The 13,703-nt window shown below is 50.6% G+C and overlaps 1 protein-coding gene across 1 annotated transcript in view; it reads right to left on the bottom strand.

Annotated features, from left to right (window-relative positions):
- Window positions 1-3,252: 3,252 nt before the first annotated feature.
- Cd9 (CD9 molecule) overlaps window positions 3,253-13,703 on the bottom strand; it is a 33,082-nt gene continuing 22,631 nt past the window's right edge. Inside the window, exons 3-8 of the mRNA XM_032905626.1 lie at window positions 7,055-7,152; window positions 6,380-6,454; window positions 5,244-5,342; window positions 5,009-5,098; window positions 4,206-4,289; window positions 3,253-3,728 (exon numbers count right to left, since the gene is read on the bottom strand). Coding sequence (XP_032761517.1) covers window positions 3,663-3,728; window positions 4,206-4,289; window positions 5,009-5,098; window positions 5,244-5,342; window positions 6,380-6,454; window positions 7,055-7,152 — 512 coding nt within the window. The 3' untranslated portion in view covers window positions 3,253-3,662. The remainder of the gene's footprint in view (window positions 3,729-4,205; window positions 4,290-5,008; window positions 5,099-5,243; window positions 5,343-6,379; window positions 6,455-7,054; window positions 7,153-13,703) is intronic.

Raw genomic sequence — 13,703 nt, 5'->3', positions numbered from 1 at the left:
CACATGAGTGATGGGCCAGCCTGGTCTACAGAGCAAGTTCCAAGACAGCCAATGCTATACAGAGAAGCCCTGTTTTAAAACAAAACAAAACAAAAAAAAAACCCCCAAAACTAAAAAATACCCCCTCACCCTACCCAACCCCCCCCACCCCCCACTAAAAATCCCCAAACCAACCAGCCAACCAAGAAACCAGGGACAAGCTCTGGTATCACACAGGCCTCCCGATTCATCCTAAATTTCACCCTCATGGGAAACGAGTGCCTCCCACACTCCCAGGACATTTCAAGGGTGGTGTAGCCTGGTCAACAAAGGAGCCCTGGAATATCACACCCTCTGGGCCTTGATGTGCTGAGGCTGCCATGTTGCCACCCGGTCACACACAGTTCATACACACAGCTATGGTACACACAGAGATGCTTTTGATCCTTTTCCTCCGTTCCAGGGACCAAATCTATGGCTTCACTCTCACGCCTCAAACACTCTACCTCTGAGTCACAGGGCAGCCCTTATTCTAACGACTGTCCGGATGTCTGTCTCCGGGCAGGTGAGGTGTCAAGAGATAAGGTAGTGACCAAGGATCAACTCCCAGGGCATGCTTTTCCAGGCTTGCCTGAGTGCTGTGGTCCTGTTTGCCCATGTGTCAACGATGGAGAGTCCACGTGTCTCCCCAACTCTAACTCAAGTCAGGCCGAGACCCATGGGTGCTTAGGGATGGTTAGAACAGCACACCCGGCCTCTGGAGCAGGAGTCCTTACGGTCTTGCCTGGCTAGAGAGGCAGGTCTGGCTTAGGGGTTTGCAGAGTGGAGGTTTTATGTCAGTTTTCACCCTGCCTGTATTTCCACAAGGGAAGCAGATGGTTTGGGAAAATCCAATTTAAAAGCACAGAAATTGAATTAGCTTTCCAGGGGTCCAATGGCCAAGACTTTGTGTGGGGACAATTGCATTATCTGCTCAGGACTCACCAAGCCAGCATAAGGGCTCCGGGTGGGTGGGGTGAACACCCTTGGGTCACTCAGGCCTGGATAGATTGAGGGGAGGAAAAGTTCCTAGAGAAGTCATTACACGGACACCCTGTCATCTGCCCCGCCCCCCAACCCTGCTCTGTAATTTACATAAAACTAAATGGCTGACTTATTGCATAACCAGAACCATAGTCGCTCTCTTCAAATGCTTGAATGGAGACGGCATCCTGAGCTAAGTCGGCGGGTCCTTTTTTGCTTGTCTAGCATGACACACCCAACAAACAGCTTGTCCTTTGCACCATTTTAAAACTGCCCAACACAGGAGCCTGTGTATTCCCAAAACTTCATTGATCCAAAACGGAGACTCTGGACTCGTTAAACAGTAGTAGCGCCTGGGCCAGCAAGATGGATGTCTCGGTGGGTAAGGGCACTATGGAGCCTGAGGATGCGAATCCAACCCCTGGAACCCGCCCAGTGGAAGAGAAATAACTTTAACAAGCTGTGTGTTGATGCCCGCCCATGAGCTGTGGCGTGAACCTCCCTCCTTAGCTAAATAGACATACGCAATGAAAAGGTAATTCAAGCAAACAACTCTGGTAATTTTCTGCTTCCGTCTCCCTAGCTGAGTTCTCTCAGATCTACTTCCTGTCTCCGACTTTTACCTATTCCAGGCACTCCATGCAATTACGGACACTGGCCCTCCTGTGTCTGGCTTATTTTACTTGCCACAGTGACATCAAGGCTCATCTGCCTCAACTCACAGAGAACCACCGGTCTTTGCCTCCCAAGCACTGGGACCAAAGGTGTGGGCCTCCACTCTCTGTCCTCCTTAAGCCCAGGTAACATTCTACTTCGGTCATAGCATTCGGGAACGTTTTCAGTCTCTCTTGTTTTGATTTAGGACTTCGCTCTGCAGCCAACGCTGACCTGGACCGGATAATTGTGCCTCACCCTCCTGAGTCCTTGAGACTACAGACAGGTAAGTACCCACATACCACACATTTTAATAATTTTAAAAAAGTGTATGGCTGTTTTCTTTGACAGTATGTTTGTACACCACACCCGTGCCTTGTGCCCAGAAGAGGGGCATCATATCCCCTGGAAAGATGGTTGTGAGGAGCTGTGTGGAGTCTAGGCCTCCAAGAGGGGGTCCTCTTGAAGAGTGGCCAGTGCTCTTAATCACTGAGCCATCTCTCCAGCCACCACACTGGTTTTTTTTTTTTTGTTTTTTTGGTTCTTTTTTTCGGAGCTGGGGATCGAACCCAGGGCCTTGCGCTTCCTAGGCAAGCGCTCTACCACTGAGCTAACTCCCCAACCCCCACACTGTTTTTTAATGTTATGCTGAATCAGGGATAAGGAATGAAGGTGTTTCCCATGCCTCAACTCTACCACGGAGGGTCCAGCCCAGGGAAGACTCTGCCAGTGTCAGAGACAAGAACTGACACAGGGTTGTCGGCCTCTGCCAGCTGGTTCTTGTTCTCCCCTACCCATGAGTCTACTCAACTAGTTCCATGGTCCACGTAGGGCTGGATTCCTGTGACGAAGCCCCATGTGCATGTATCTTTGAGCGGTTCCGTTTCTTTGATTAAATCCCGATGGCTGTATACTCTGCCATTCAACCAACAACTCTTCACGGATAAAAGACTACGGAGCACTGGCTCTGCCCAGTTCCCACAGCTTGGTGCTGGAGTTATACCAGTGAGTATAGCAAAGACTCGGGAGACCCTCGGTACCGCACACCACTGAGCTGAGGACTCATGCTAGTGTGGACTAACATTGTGACCTCAGGTCAAAGTCTCCCAATCGATCACGTGTCAGTTTCCTTACTAATAGGTGAGGAGACCAGACCTACCTGCCAATTTACTTCTCGTTTCCTGCCCTAAGAACACAAAAGGTGGATGGGCTGGTGCACAAAGGTGATGTCAGCGCTCGGGAGATTTTAGGGCTGCCTGGAACTTGAGAGAATGTCTGGCTAGCCTTGATAACAGATTAAAAAAAAAAAAAAAAAGCTGGGGCTGGAGCGATGGCTCAGTGGTTAAGAGCACTGACTGTTCTTCCAGAGATCCTGAGTTCAATTCCCAGCAACCACATGGTGGCTCACAACCATCTGTAATGGGAACCGATGCCCTCTTCTGGTGTGTCTGAAGACAGCTACAGTGTACTTATGTATAATAAATAAATAAATCTTAAAAAAAAAAAGCTGAAAAAAATCCACTCAGTTCATTCAATCCAAGCTTCAACCCCAGCAGTTCTAAAAACTAATTTAAAGAAAGCAATACCAGCGATCAATACTAGGCATTGTTATAATCTTTTATTATGTATCAAATTGTCTTCAATATAACTTACAACCTGATTTTATCTGATAGATACTTTTATCTATTTAAAGGCAAAAAAATTCTCTTTATGTACAACATCTTATGTCTAGAGTCTGGCAAATACAGTACCTTTCATTGCAGGATTTTTTGCTTAACATAACAAGCAAAAATAAACAACCAAAAAAATAAAAAATAAAATCAAAATGAACCGAATCCCCGGATCCCTCTACTACAAATGTCAATAATGAATAAAGCATTAAAAAGACAAACACAGAATAACTGTTGTTTAGAAATGCGTAATGAATACTAATATTAGTGGCAAAAAAAACCGAATGGCCCGACTGTTCTCAGAGCCACTGTTCCTGCTCGGGGTCGGGTCAGACTCTAGACCATTTCTCGGCTCCTGCGGATGGCGCAGCACAGGATCATGCTGAAAATCATACCGAAGATCTGCAAAGACAGCAAGGGGCGAGGTTTGCCTGACTGGAAGGGAAGGAGCATCACCCGGTTCAGACAAGACCAAAGCAGCAAGGTCGGGGAAGGGTACTGATGTAGGAGAGACGAGGGCCAGATGGCAGGAAGGATGGCGGGACAGGGACTCTGACAGTCAGCTGCTGAGGTAATTCCTTAGAGAAATGCAGCGTTAAATCCTAAGGTCAGTGTTTCCAACACAGCATGTGGGTTAGGACTCTTCCCATCCTCTGTGCTTTGCAGGGATGGGATTGAAACCCAGGGCTTTGCCCATTCCAGCCAAGTGGCTGCCTCTGAGCCGCAGTCGGAGGGCTCCCACTTCCTAGTAGTAAGAAGGAAATCCTGATGGTATCTCCCTAGCCAGGACAGCCAGGAGTGCTTCTGACCCGACAGCACTTCTAACAGCGCCTGGGCACAGCTAACAAGAGCCTTCCCCCGGGACCACCTGCCACTCACCATCACCACGGCGATACCGATGCCCACTGCTCCAATGATGTGGAACTTGCTGTGGAAGACCTCATCGATGGCGTCCGGGCAGGACTAAGGAGGCAAACAAGACACAAGGGTCAGAAACAGTTCTCACTTTGGGGATGTATGTAACTCTTCTTTGCTGACTCCTGTGTCATTCTGGGAGGCCTCGTGGTTGAAGGGCCAACTGGAATGAGTGGCCACAAGGGAGAGGTTTGAGGTCTTTTCCTTTTATTTACTTTTACATGAGTGGTGTGTGTGTGTGTGTGTGTGTGTGTGTGTGTGTGTGTGTGTGTGTGTGTGTGTATCTCCCAGAAGAACAGACAACTCGATACAGTGCGTGCACACATACACACAACCCTTTCTTTCTCTTTTTGGCAGTTCTGGGGCTGGAACCTGGAGCCTCATCCACCCGGCTAGCATTCTGCCACTACAGAGGCTCTTCTGGGGTCCAGTTGCTGTGGAGAGTCACGTTTATAATTCTGCTTCTGGATTAAGGAAAACTGACCAACCAGGAACTGTTTCTAAAGCCTTAGGAGCAGACGTACCTACCCTCCACGGGGTCTGCTTGTTCCTTTAAGGCTTGGGCCTTGGGCAGTGTGCAAGGTCCCAGGTGCCTGTAGCTGTGAGAGCTAGGGGATTTTGTTCCCTCTCTGATCTGGCTTTTGTCTCGCTGCCACTTGAGGAAAGGGGCCCCTGGGAGGAATGCTGCTAAATTCACCCAAGCAAGGCCTTGTGGGGATTTGTCTAAGCAGCAGGGCAGGGTGCCAGAGGGTTGCTTCAAAGTTTACCTTAACCTGGAAGGTTTCCAGAACCTGCTTTTTGGGGCAGATGTCCGAGATAAACTGCTCCACGCCACCAGCTATGCCACAGCAGTTCAACTGAAGAGAGAAGGCGGGGAGGAGGGATGAGAAAAACAAAAAGGTAAAAGAGGCAATGCCAGCCCGGTGCAGAAATACCCAAGTGTGGATACCCTGCAGGGATGTACTGGAGGGGTCAGCGGTTTCCGCTACAGAGGTGACCTACCGCCATGTGGATGGCTTTGAGTGTTTCCCGCTGGGGCTCATCCTTGTTCCTTAACTTTTGGTAGGTGTCCTTGTAAAACTCCTGGAGTTCTTTAATCACCTACGAGGGACAGACAAATCGGGAGCAGAGATGGTTTCTCAGAAACTGCTTCACGGATACGCTTCAAGCCTTGGCTAACTGCCACCCGTACCGCCTTTCTCGGCACCGTTCCTGCTTCGGCCTCCAAAGTGCCCAGGTTATAGGAATCTGCCATCTTGCCTGGGTTTCTTTTGAGGTGGTGGTGTGGTACTGGGGATCCCCGGCCTCTATCCCTTCGTAAATTCTTTTATCAGTTGGATAGATTTTTGAAAACAGGGATCCCACCTCGATGCCCCTGTGCTTCTTCTCTCATTGAAGAATGTTAGAGGCCCTGCCTCTAAATGCTGCAACAGTGTGTTCCAGCCCGGCCTACACGTCCTGAGAGTTCACCAGAGAAACTTAAACTCACACGCTTGGCCCCTTCTGTCGCCCAGAAGGTCCCCCACTCTTCCCGTTTCCTCCCGAGACGCCCCGTCCATTCATGGTCTAGATCCACAGTCCTTTCTTTACAATCTTTTTAAATCTCAAGGGTTTTGTTTTTTTGGTTATAAATGACTAGTGTGACGTTTGTCAAACATCTTTCTCCCACCACACTAGATGGCAAAGTTCCTCAAGGTGTGGGACCTGGAACCCGGATACTCGGGGACCTTGCATAGCATCTGGTGTGGTGTTTGTAGCACGTATTTACGGATTAGAGAAAGGGAGTCTCTGCTGATTACAGAAAGCCATGGTGTTCTGAGCAACCTTTCGGGGAGTAGTGGGGAAGGGCTGTTTGGCTGTGATTGTCAGGCACGCAGATGGGTTCATCACACACAAATGGTTTCCAAAGTGAGTAATAGTTCTGAATGGTTACCGTGTGCTGGCCACACAGGGCAGGCTAGCCCCACAATCCCAGTCCCACGGACTGCGTGTCCTGCTCTTATATGGGAACACACTGAATGCTGAGGGGAAAACCAAGCAAGTGACTAGCCTGGACCCTTCGATCTTTGTCAACCCTCTTCCTAGCTCAGAACCTCAAATCGCTGTAGGGCCCAAGCATTCTTAGGGGAAACACCTACCTCATCCTTGTGGGTATAGCCCCAGACGGCTGCGGCGATCTCAATGGCGAATATCACCAAGAGGAATCCGAAGAACTAGAAGACACAGGGGATGTGGTGAGAGGGACTCCAGCAAGCCAGTCGGTGACACCAAAGGGATGTAGAGCAGTTAGCATGCGGGTGGCACAGATGAACAGGCAGGAAGAGGGTGACCAAAAAGCAGAGAGCCCATGGCATTCCGGGGGGAAAATGTCATCCGCTGACCCTAAACTGGTACTTGGGGTGTTATTTGGAGTCGGGCAGCAATAAAACACCACCGCCCACACACACCGAGAATGAGGGCACAAAGGCAGCACATTCACTCTGTGGCATTTGGGCATGAGGGAAACAATTTTTGAAACAGGAAGGAGAGAAGGCAAAAGGACCTGTGGATTTGGGGGAAGGGGAGACTAAACATGGCCTTTGAGAAAGGCAGAAATGGAGTCCTGGCATTTAGCTACCTAGGTCGGAGCCAGGCAGATGGGGCTGGGCCTGAGGTACCGATACTGAGAGGCTGAGCAAAGCCCAGCAGCCTAGGCCCCTTCCTTACTCCACTGGTTCTACCCGTCCTGTGCACTGGGCCTGGTGACATTTTGGGAAAGGACGGGATTAAGGGTAAGACAGGCTGGCGACTGGGAGTACAGAAGGAATACTCACCAATCCCAGCATGCACTGTGACTCTTGTACAGCTCCACAGCAGCCCAGGAAACCAACCAGCATCATGAGGGCCCCAGCTCCAATCAGAATGTACACTCCTGAAGGGAGGAGAGGGGAAAAAGACACAAGGTTGCAAACGTCAGTGTGGAGGCCCTGGCCTCTTCCCCTTAGAGCTTTCATCATGCTTTTCATCATGCCTCCTTGTCGATAGCTTCCGCTCCAGGGAAGGAGGCCTTTTCTTAACAAAACAGCGTGCTCCACCTTGCCCCCTGGTTCCTCTCCCCTCCTTTTTCCCCAGAACTCTGCTTCACCACATCAGCACTCTACCTTATCCTTGGGCCCGAGGACAGGAACTCTCTGATTCTTAGGAGACAAGCCCTGGCTCAGTCTGCTACTTTCTTCCCAACAGGATAATGCACTTGAGCTAAATTACTGAGGCCTCTCAAACTACGGTTTGGGACTTGAGAATACGATCGATCCCCTCCAGAAATCCTTTCTGCACGCCGCCAGGCACCTAACACCCCAGTGCCCAGGCTGGCAAGAGGAGTTTTCCTTGTTCTAGTACAAAAGGCACATGAGTGGGCATCGAATCAGAAGAGCTTTGTCTTGGTTCCAACATTGCTACTATCTGCTGGGTGTCTTTAGTCAGACTGCGTTTGTGGGGCAGAGAGAAGGCTCAGTGGCTAAGAGTACTTGTGTAATTAATCATGGGAACCAGAGCGCTTACAAAAATGCCTGAAACTTCAGCTCCCAGGATCTGATTGATGCCCTCTTTGCAGGCACCTTGCATTGCGCACACGTGTGCGCACACACACACACACACATGCATGCACGTGCTTGTCATGAAATCCTGTCAGTCCATCTGGAAAAAAATCTTCTGGTTGGAATGAAGTTACTCTAGATTAAGGGTGAAAGGACTCATCACACTATGGAGAGTGGGTGACGTCATGCCTTCAGCCTTCGATGGGAGTGGTTGCTGGGGAGGAGGGAGAGAGGGTTAAGACCCCTTAAGTCTTGCCCACATCCAGACAGTGCAAATCCCTGGACCTGGAACCAGAGTAGACCAGCCCTGGATACATTTATTCCAGATCACCACGGCTATGCCCAGAGGCTAACCTGCAGTGACACCCTTGAGAAGCCATAGTTGCTGAGCAGGACTACCTTTGTGAAGCCCCTTCTGTCCTAAGAGAGGTTGTGGTGCCTTCCATACGTATTGTATTTTAATATTCATTCTTAAGTTATGTATATGTCTCTGTTGATATACGTGCTTATTAATGCAGCTGCCCTTAGAGACTGGAAGAGGGCGCTGCAGCCCCTGGAGCTAGAGTTCCCGGCAGTTGCGAGCCACCCAACATATGTGCTGGGAATTGAACTTGGGTCCCTCTGCACAAGCACTACACAATGCCTCCCGTCTTGCTACCATGCTCTCACCAACCTTGAGAAGGCTACAGTGACATATCAAGAGCCTCGCCTTTAAAGCCCAGCATGCGTGGGTGGATATATATTGAGGAGACGGGGCTCTTCAGTAAGTTCTGGCTGGCCTGAAACACTACGTGAGATTGGCCTGGCACAAGCTCGTGAGATCCATCTGACTCTGCCTCCCAAGTGTTGGGTTTAAAGATGTACGTCTCAGCCAGGTATGGTGGTACACCTTCTACTCTTTCTCTTTTGCTTCCTTTTTCCCCTCCAACGTAGGGTCTCAGAATGTGGCTCCGAATATCCTAGAACTCTCTCTGTAGACCAGGCTGGCCTCGAACTCACAGAGATCCTCTTGTCTCTGCCAATCTCTCAAGGGCTGAGACTGAATGTGTGAGTCACTATGTCCAGCTAACACAACTTTAATCCCAGTGCAGGGGCAGGGGCAGGGGCAGGGGCAGGGGCAGGGGCAGATGGATCTCTGTGAATTCCTGGTCAGCTTGTTTTACATAGTGGGTTCCAAGACAGCCAGAGCTAGGTACTGACCCGGTCTTAGAAAAAAGAAAAGAAGAAATGGCAAGTTGTTTGTTTTTAAATAAAATATGGGGTGACTGGGGTAGAGAAATAGCTCACTAAGAATGTCTGCTATGCACCCATGATGGCCTGAGTTTGAGATCCTAGAACCTACACCCACATTAAAAAGCCAGGTTATATGTGCGCCAGCGCTGAGAAGTGGAGCCAGTCAGATCCCGGGAGATAGCTGGGTAGCCGGTCAGCTTAGCTGAAAAGGAGTCAGGTTCATGAGAGGCCCTGTCTCAAGGATCTGGGGAGCACGGGAGACACCCAGCATTCCTTTGGACTCCTACATGTGCACACATAAACTTAAGAGAAATGACTTGGGCTTGGGGTGCATGTAGAGGCACTGGGTTCAATCTTTAGTACCACGAAAAAAGAGATGACAACAGTGCAATGGTGCAGTCTCCTGGAACTGCTGTGATGTGTGCAATGAGGTAGTGCGCACGCGCGCGCGCGCGCGCGCGCACACACACACACACACACACACACAGTGCCAACTGTTATTAATCTCAACAGTGTGAGACCTAGGTAACTATTGATTTTTATGTACTTGATACTCTCTCCCTGTTCTCCCACTGGGATCTGAGACACTTCAAATGGGCTGAAAACGAGAGGGGGAGATACGTCTTCTCCTGGTGCACAGTGCACTACGTGCTGATGAGGTTTGACAGGTGCCACAGTGACCTCACTGTCCCCCATCTGCAGTGCAGGGCTGGACTCCGCAGGCAGGAGACCGTGGGACCGGCCTGCAGCTGATGCTCATAGGAGCACAGAGCAGAGCACACACAGTGGGCATTTGTGTCTCTCTCGCCTCCTATCGCCGCTGTGACGTGAAGTCACGTGGGGTTCCTGGCAAACCCCACAGTGCATGAATATGGGTATTGTTTCTGTGCATGCCTGGCCCAGACAGGGCAAGGGGACAAATGCAGCTTGTCCTCAAGTCATCTTTCTGGCCAGCCAAACGTAGTTGGGCCTGAACATGGGAGGCAGTGCAGTCCCGTGCATGGCCCCCGGGGAGGAGCGCCAGCTGCCAAAGGGGTACCACGGAGAGAGGTAGTAGTACAGCCCTGGTCTCTGACTGTCCTCTCAGGGCAAGACAAGGAAGGATGAGGTCACGCCTTTGAGCTGCAGAGCAGGGGCTCAGTAAATGAGGAGGGGCGTTAAGAGACCAAGAGGATGAATAAGCACCTGAAACAGAATCAAGTGCCAACAAACCTGCATTCTCTCGGAGTCCACACCCTGGCCTGGGAGCTTGGACGCCCGGCAAGGCCAGGGCAGCTGGAGGGAGCAGTGAGCACTAGAGAGAGCAGTTCTCACAGAGGGAATGTTCCCCTATCGGGCATCTCAGTTCATAGGACAGATCCACTCTGGAAAGACTTTAAACGAATGGTCTGTTGGCTTTAAATCTTGTTCTCTTTACCCTTCTCTAGCTAGTCAGGAGCAAGACAGCAACTCTGGCAGTTAAGCTGGAGAGTGGCTCATCGGGAAGCAGGTCTCCCAACCCTCGTGAGTCATGGGCCCAATGCGAGCCTTGCATTGTTTCTGTCCCCCACTTTAGCCTTGAGGGGCTAGAGCTCAAACCCAGGGCTTCCTGAAGGACAGCCAAGGCTAGGCTAGCGCTCACTTCTGAGCACCACCTTGGAGCTCCTCCCCACTGCCTGGCTGGCTTCCGAAAAGAACTGTCCCTTGCTTCCTTTTGGGAAAGCCAAGTGGCTCGCTCACAACCCCACACCCCGCGCTTGTCAGCAAGGGCGGGCGGTGGTAAATGACAAAGTGTTCCCTTTTATAAAAGGAGTGAATGTTAGCTTTCTGTCTGACTCATGGAAAAATTTATTCGCGTCAGAGGGCCTTCTTCAGGATCTCCATGTTGAATTGCTTAAGGGCTGTTTATTGTATGTGTCCTCCCTGCCCCCCGCCCCTTGGGCTGACATTATAGATCTATTTAAATGGGGTGGAGGGAGGAAGGACTGGCGTGGCAGCAGCATATGTCAGTGTGCCCTTTGCACGGGAAGCAGGGTGTTCTGTCCCACCTGTGCATTGGGCTCTGAGCTCAGGCCAGGGAGGACACATAAGTCTCCTCTTAAGGCCCAGCTCTGGGGTTGGGGATTTAGCTCAGTGGTAGAGCGCTTGCCTAGCAAGCGCAAGGCCCTGGTTCAGTCCCCAGCTCCGGAAAAAAAAAAAAAAAAAAAAAAAAAAAAAAAGCCCAGCTCTATCAACTCATAAGCATTTCCCTTTAACTATTCATGTGGGAAGAACCTGGTCTGGGCTCACGCCCCCTTGCTTAGGGTCATTATCCCCAAAATAATTGGCCCCCACTCTACTCCCTCCCCCACCTCAGCTCATTCTTGCCTTCTCTCCCATGGCCGGTTACTCTCATTCGGAAGGGAATCACTGGCATTTCATATGCTGGGCATGGGAACTCTCAGAGAAGTGTAGGTCCATGGGCCATGCCGGGTTCAGGTGGGAAAATGAACAACAATCCAGCCTGGCCTACATACCCAGTGCAGGGAGACCACCTTACAGAGAACATTTATATCCCGAAGGTCCCAAGGATGGGTGGACACGGATGGCCTGTGGCCATACCTCCTAAATTCCTTCACACTGGCCATGGTTCTGGAAGGACATATGACGTTTGACATGTTTGTAAGCCTGGGACTGTGTCCCACTGACAGGATGAATCTACCAGGGCTGAACTGGAGAGAAGGCCCTTCCATGGGTAAAGGTATCATCAGCTGTTCTGAAGTCTTGCTTTTCTGCCTCACCACACACCTTTTCTTGAGACTGTGCAAGCTGTGGCCTCACCTCAGGAAACCTGAACAAAAAGGTTGCCTGCACAGTCAGCTGCATACTTCGGCTGGTCTGAGGGTGGCCATGTGCAAGGGTTGGCCAGCCTGTCAGGCCAGAAACATTAGTCTGAGTATAGACCGTACTCCTAGCATATGTGTTAAGAGGGCTGTGGTTCCCACAAAGGGTTGCTCTCGGTCCAATGGGAAAGGGCACCCGGACGACAAAGCCTCCTTGGCCCTTTTTGCCCAGGGACAACAATTTCAGCCGAAATAGAATGGTTGTCCAGGTAGGGTCTAGACCTAGGTACCACTCAGCTCCCTGATGTTTTAGTGTCTTTGGCCCCTTGTCCCTGGAATCAGAAGGACGTCTTCAAAGCTGAACTCTTAGAAAGCTTGACAGCATAGGCCTTTAATACCAACCACTTAGAGGTTGAGGCAGGAGACTACAAGGTCAAGATCAACTTGAGTAAATTCAAGGGCAAGCATGAACAACTCAGGGAGACCCTGTTGAGACTTAAAGGAAAAGAGGGCGAGGGATACAGCTCGATGACAGAGGGGTGCCTTGCCTGGGTTCAGTCTCCAGGGGCCTCCCTCTCCCAAATCATCAATCATCATCATCATCATCATCATCATCATCATCATCATCATCATCATCACCATCACCATCACCACCATCACCACCATCACCACCATCACCATCGGCAGCGGCAGCAGCAGCAGCAGCAACCACCACTAAAATGCTAACGGGGGCCAATGCTAAGGGTACTGACAGAGTTGAAGATGTCAGCTTCCAGTGAGGGGCCGCAGGCTTGGACTCTACTTTTTGTCATCCTTCCATCTCTTTAGGGAAGACTACTGAAGACCACTTTGTCTCTGTAGCAACTGGGAGGATTAGAACCCCAGGATTCTCGGAACTGAGCTCCTCTCTCTCCACTCACTAGGAAACTGCTCACCAGGCTTCTCTCTCAGCCTCAATCTGTGTGACATTAAAAAGGCTCAGAGAGGGGGTGGGGATTTAGCTCAGTGGTAGAGAGCTTGCCTAGGAAGTGCAAAGCCCTGGGTTGGTCCCCAGCTCCGGGGGGGAACCAAAAAAAAAAAAGGCTTACCCTGCTCTTGACCAAGAGGAGTGGTGGTCACTTCTTATTAAAGGGGGCCTCCAGGTCATGCGGCATGGAGACTTCCAGAAGGAGCTGCGTTTATGTTCTAGGGACAAGAGGCTTGGGCAGGTGTCTGGGCTGTTCAGGTTGTGAGACGGGAGCTAATCCCTACTCCTTGTAGTTTCAGGGATGAAGCCAGTGAACTACACTAGGAAGGGCTCAGACAAGGCAGTTTTTCTTCCAGGTCACTCAGTCACCAGTGAGAATCTTTCTTCCCACATCTAAAAATATACAGACTTAGCCTGAGTCCTGAAGGCTGGGAAGATTAACGGGTGATCAGCAGCAGTCAACAGGAGGGAGGCCTAGGAGTCAGAGCTCTTTTGGAGGACTCGGGGACTCGGTCAGGAGATCAGCCTGAAAAGGTACCTGCTCCTGGCCCAAAAGGATAGCCTTCCTGCCTTGGATCTGCTGTCTCAGGGAGTGAGTTCACAGCTCCCCTATGTGCTGGGGAATGCATGGAGTCTGACGGGCTCCCCTCAGCACCTTCTCCCTGCTGTGCTACTGCGCTCAGCAGAGAAGCACACCCTCCCCCCTCCCCCACTCTCCCTGGCATTCCTGCGCAGAATCTAAGCTTTGTTGCTAAAACAAGTCAGGGCACTATGGAAACATGCTCCCTAAAAACTCTGCTTGTAGTTAAAAAAAAAGAAAAGAAAAAGAAAACAAAAGGCCCAACCATAAACCACCCACTGTTCTCTGCCCAGCCATAGGGCAACA

Source organism: Rattus rattus, chromosome 6, assembly GCF_011064425.1.
Source record: "Rattus rattus isolate New Zealand chromosome 6, Rrattus_CSIRO_v1, whole genome shotgun sequence".
Lineage (NCBI taxonomy): Eukaryota > Metazoa > Chordata > Mammalia > Rodentia > Muridae > Rattus > Rattus rattus.
The sequence above is the reverse complement of the archived record's forward strand: the minus strand, read 5'-3'. Positions and strand labels throughout refer to the sequence as shown.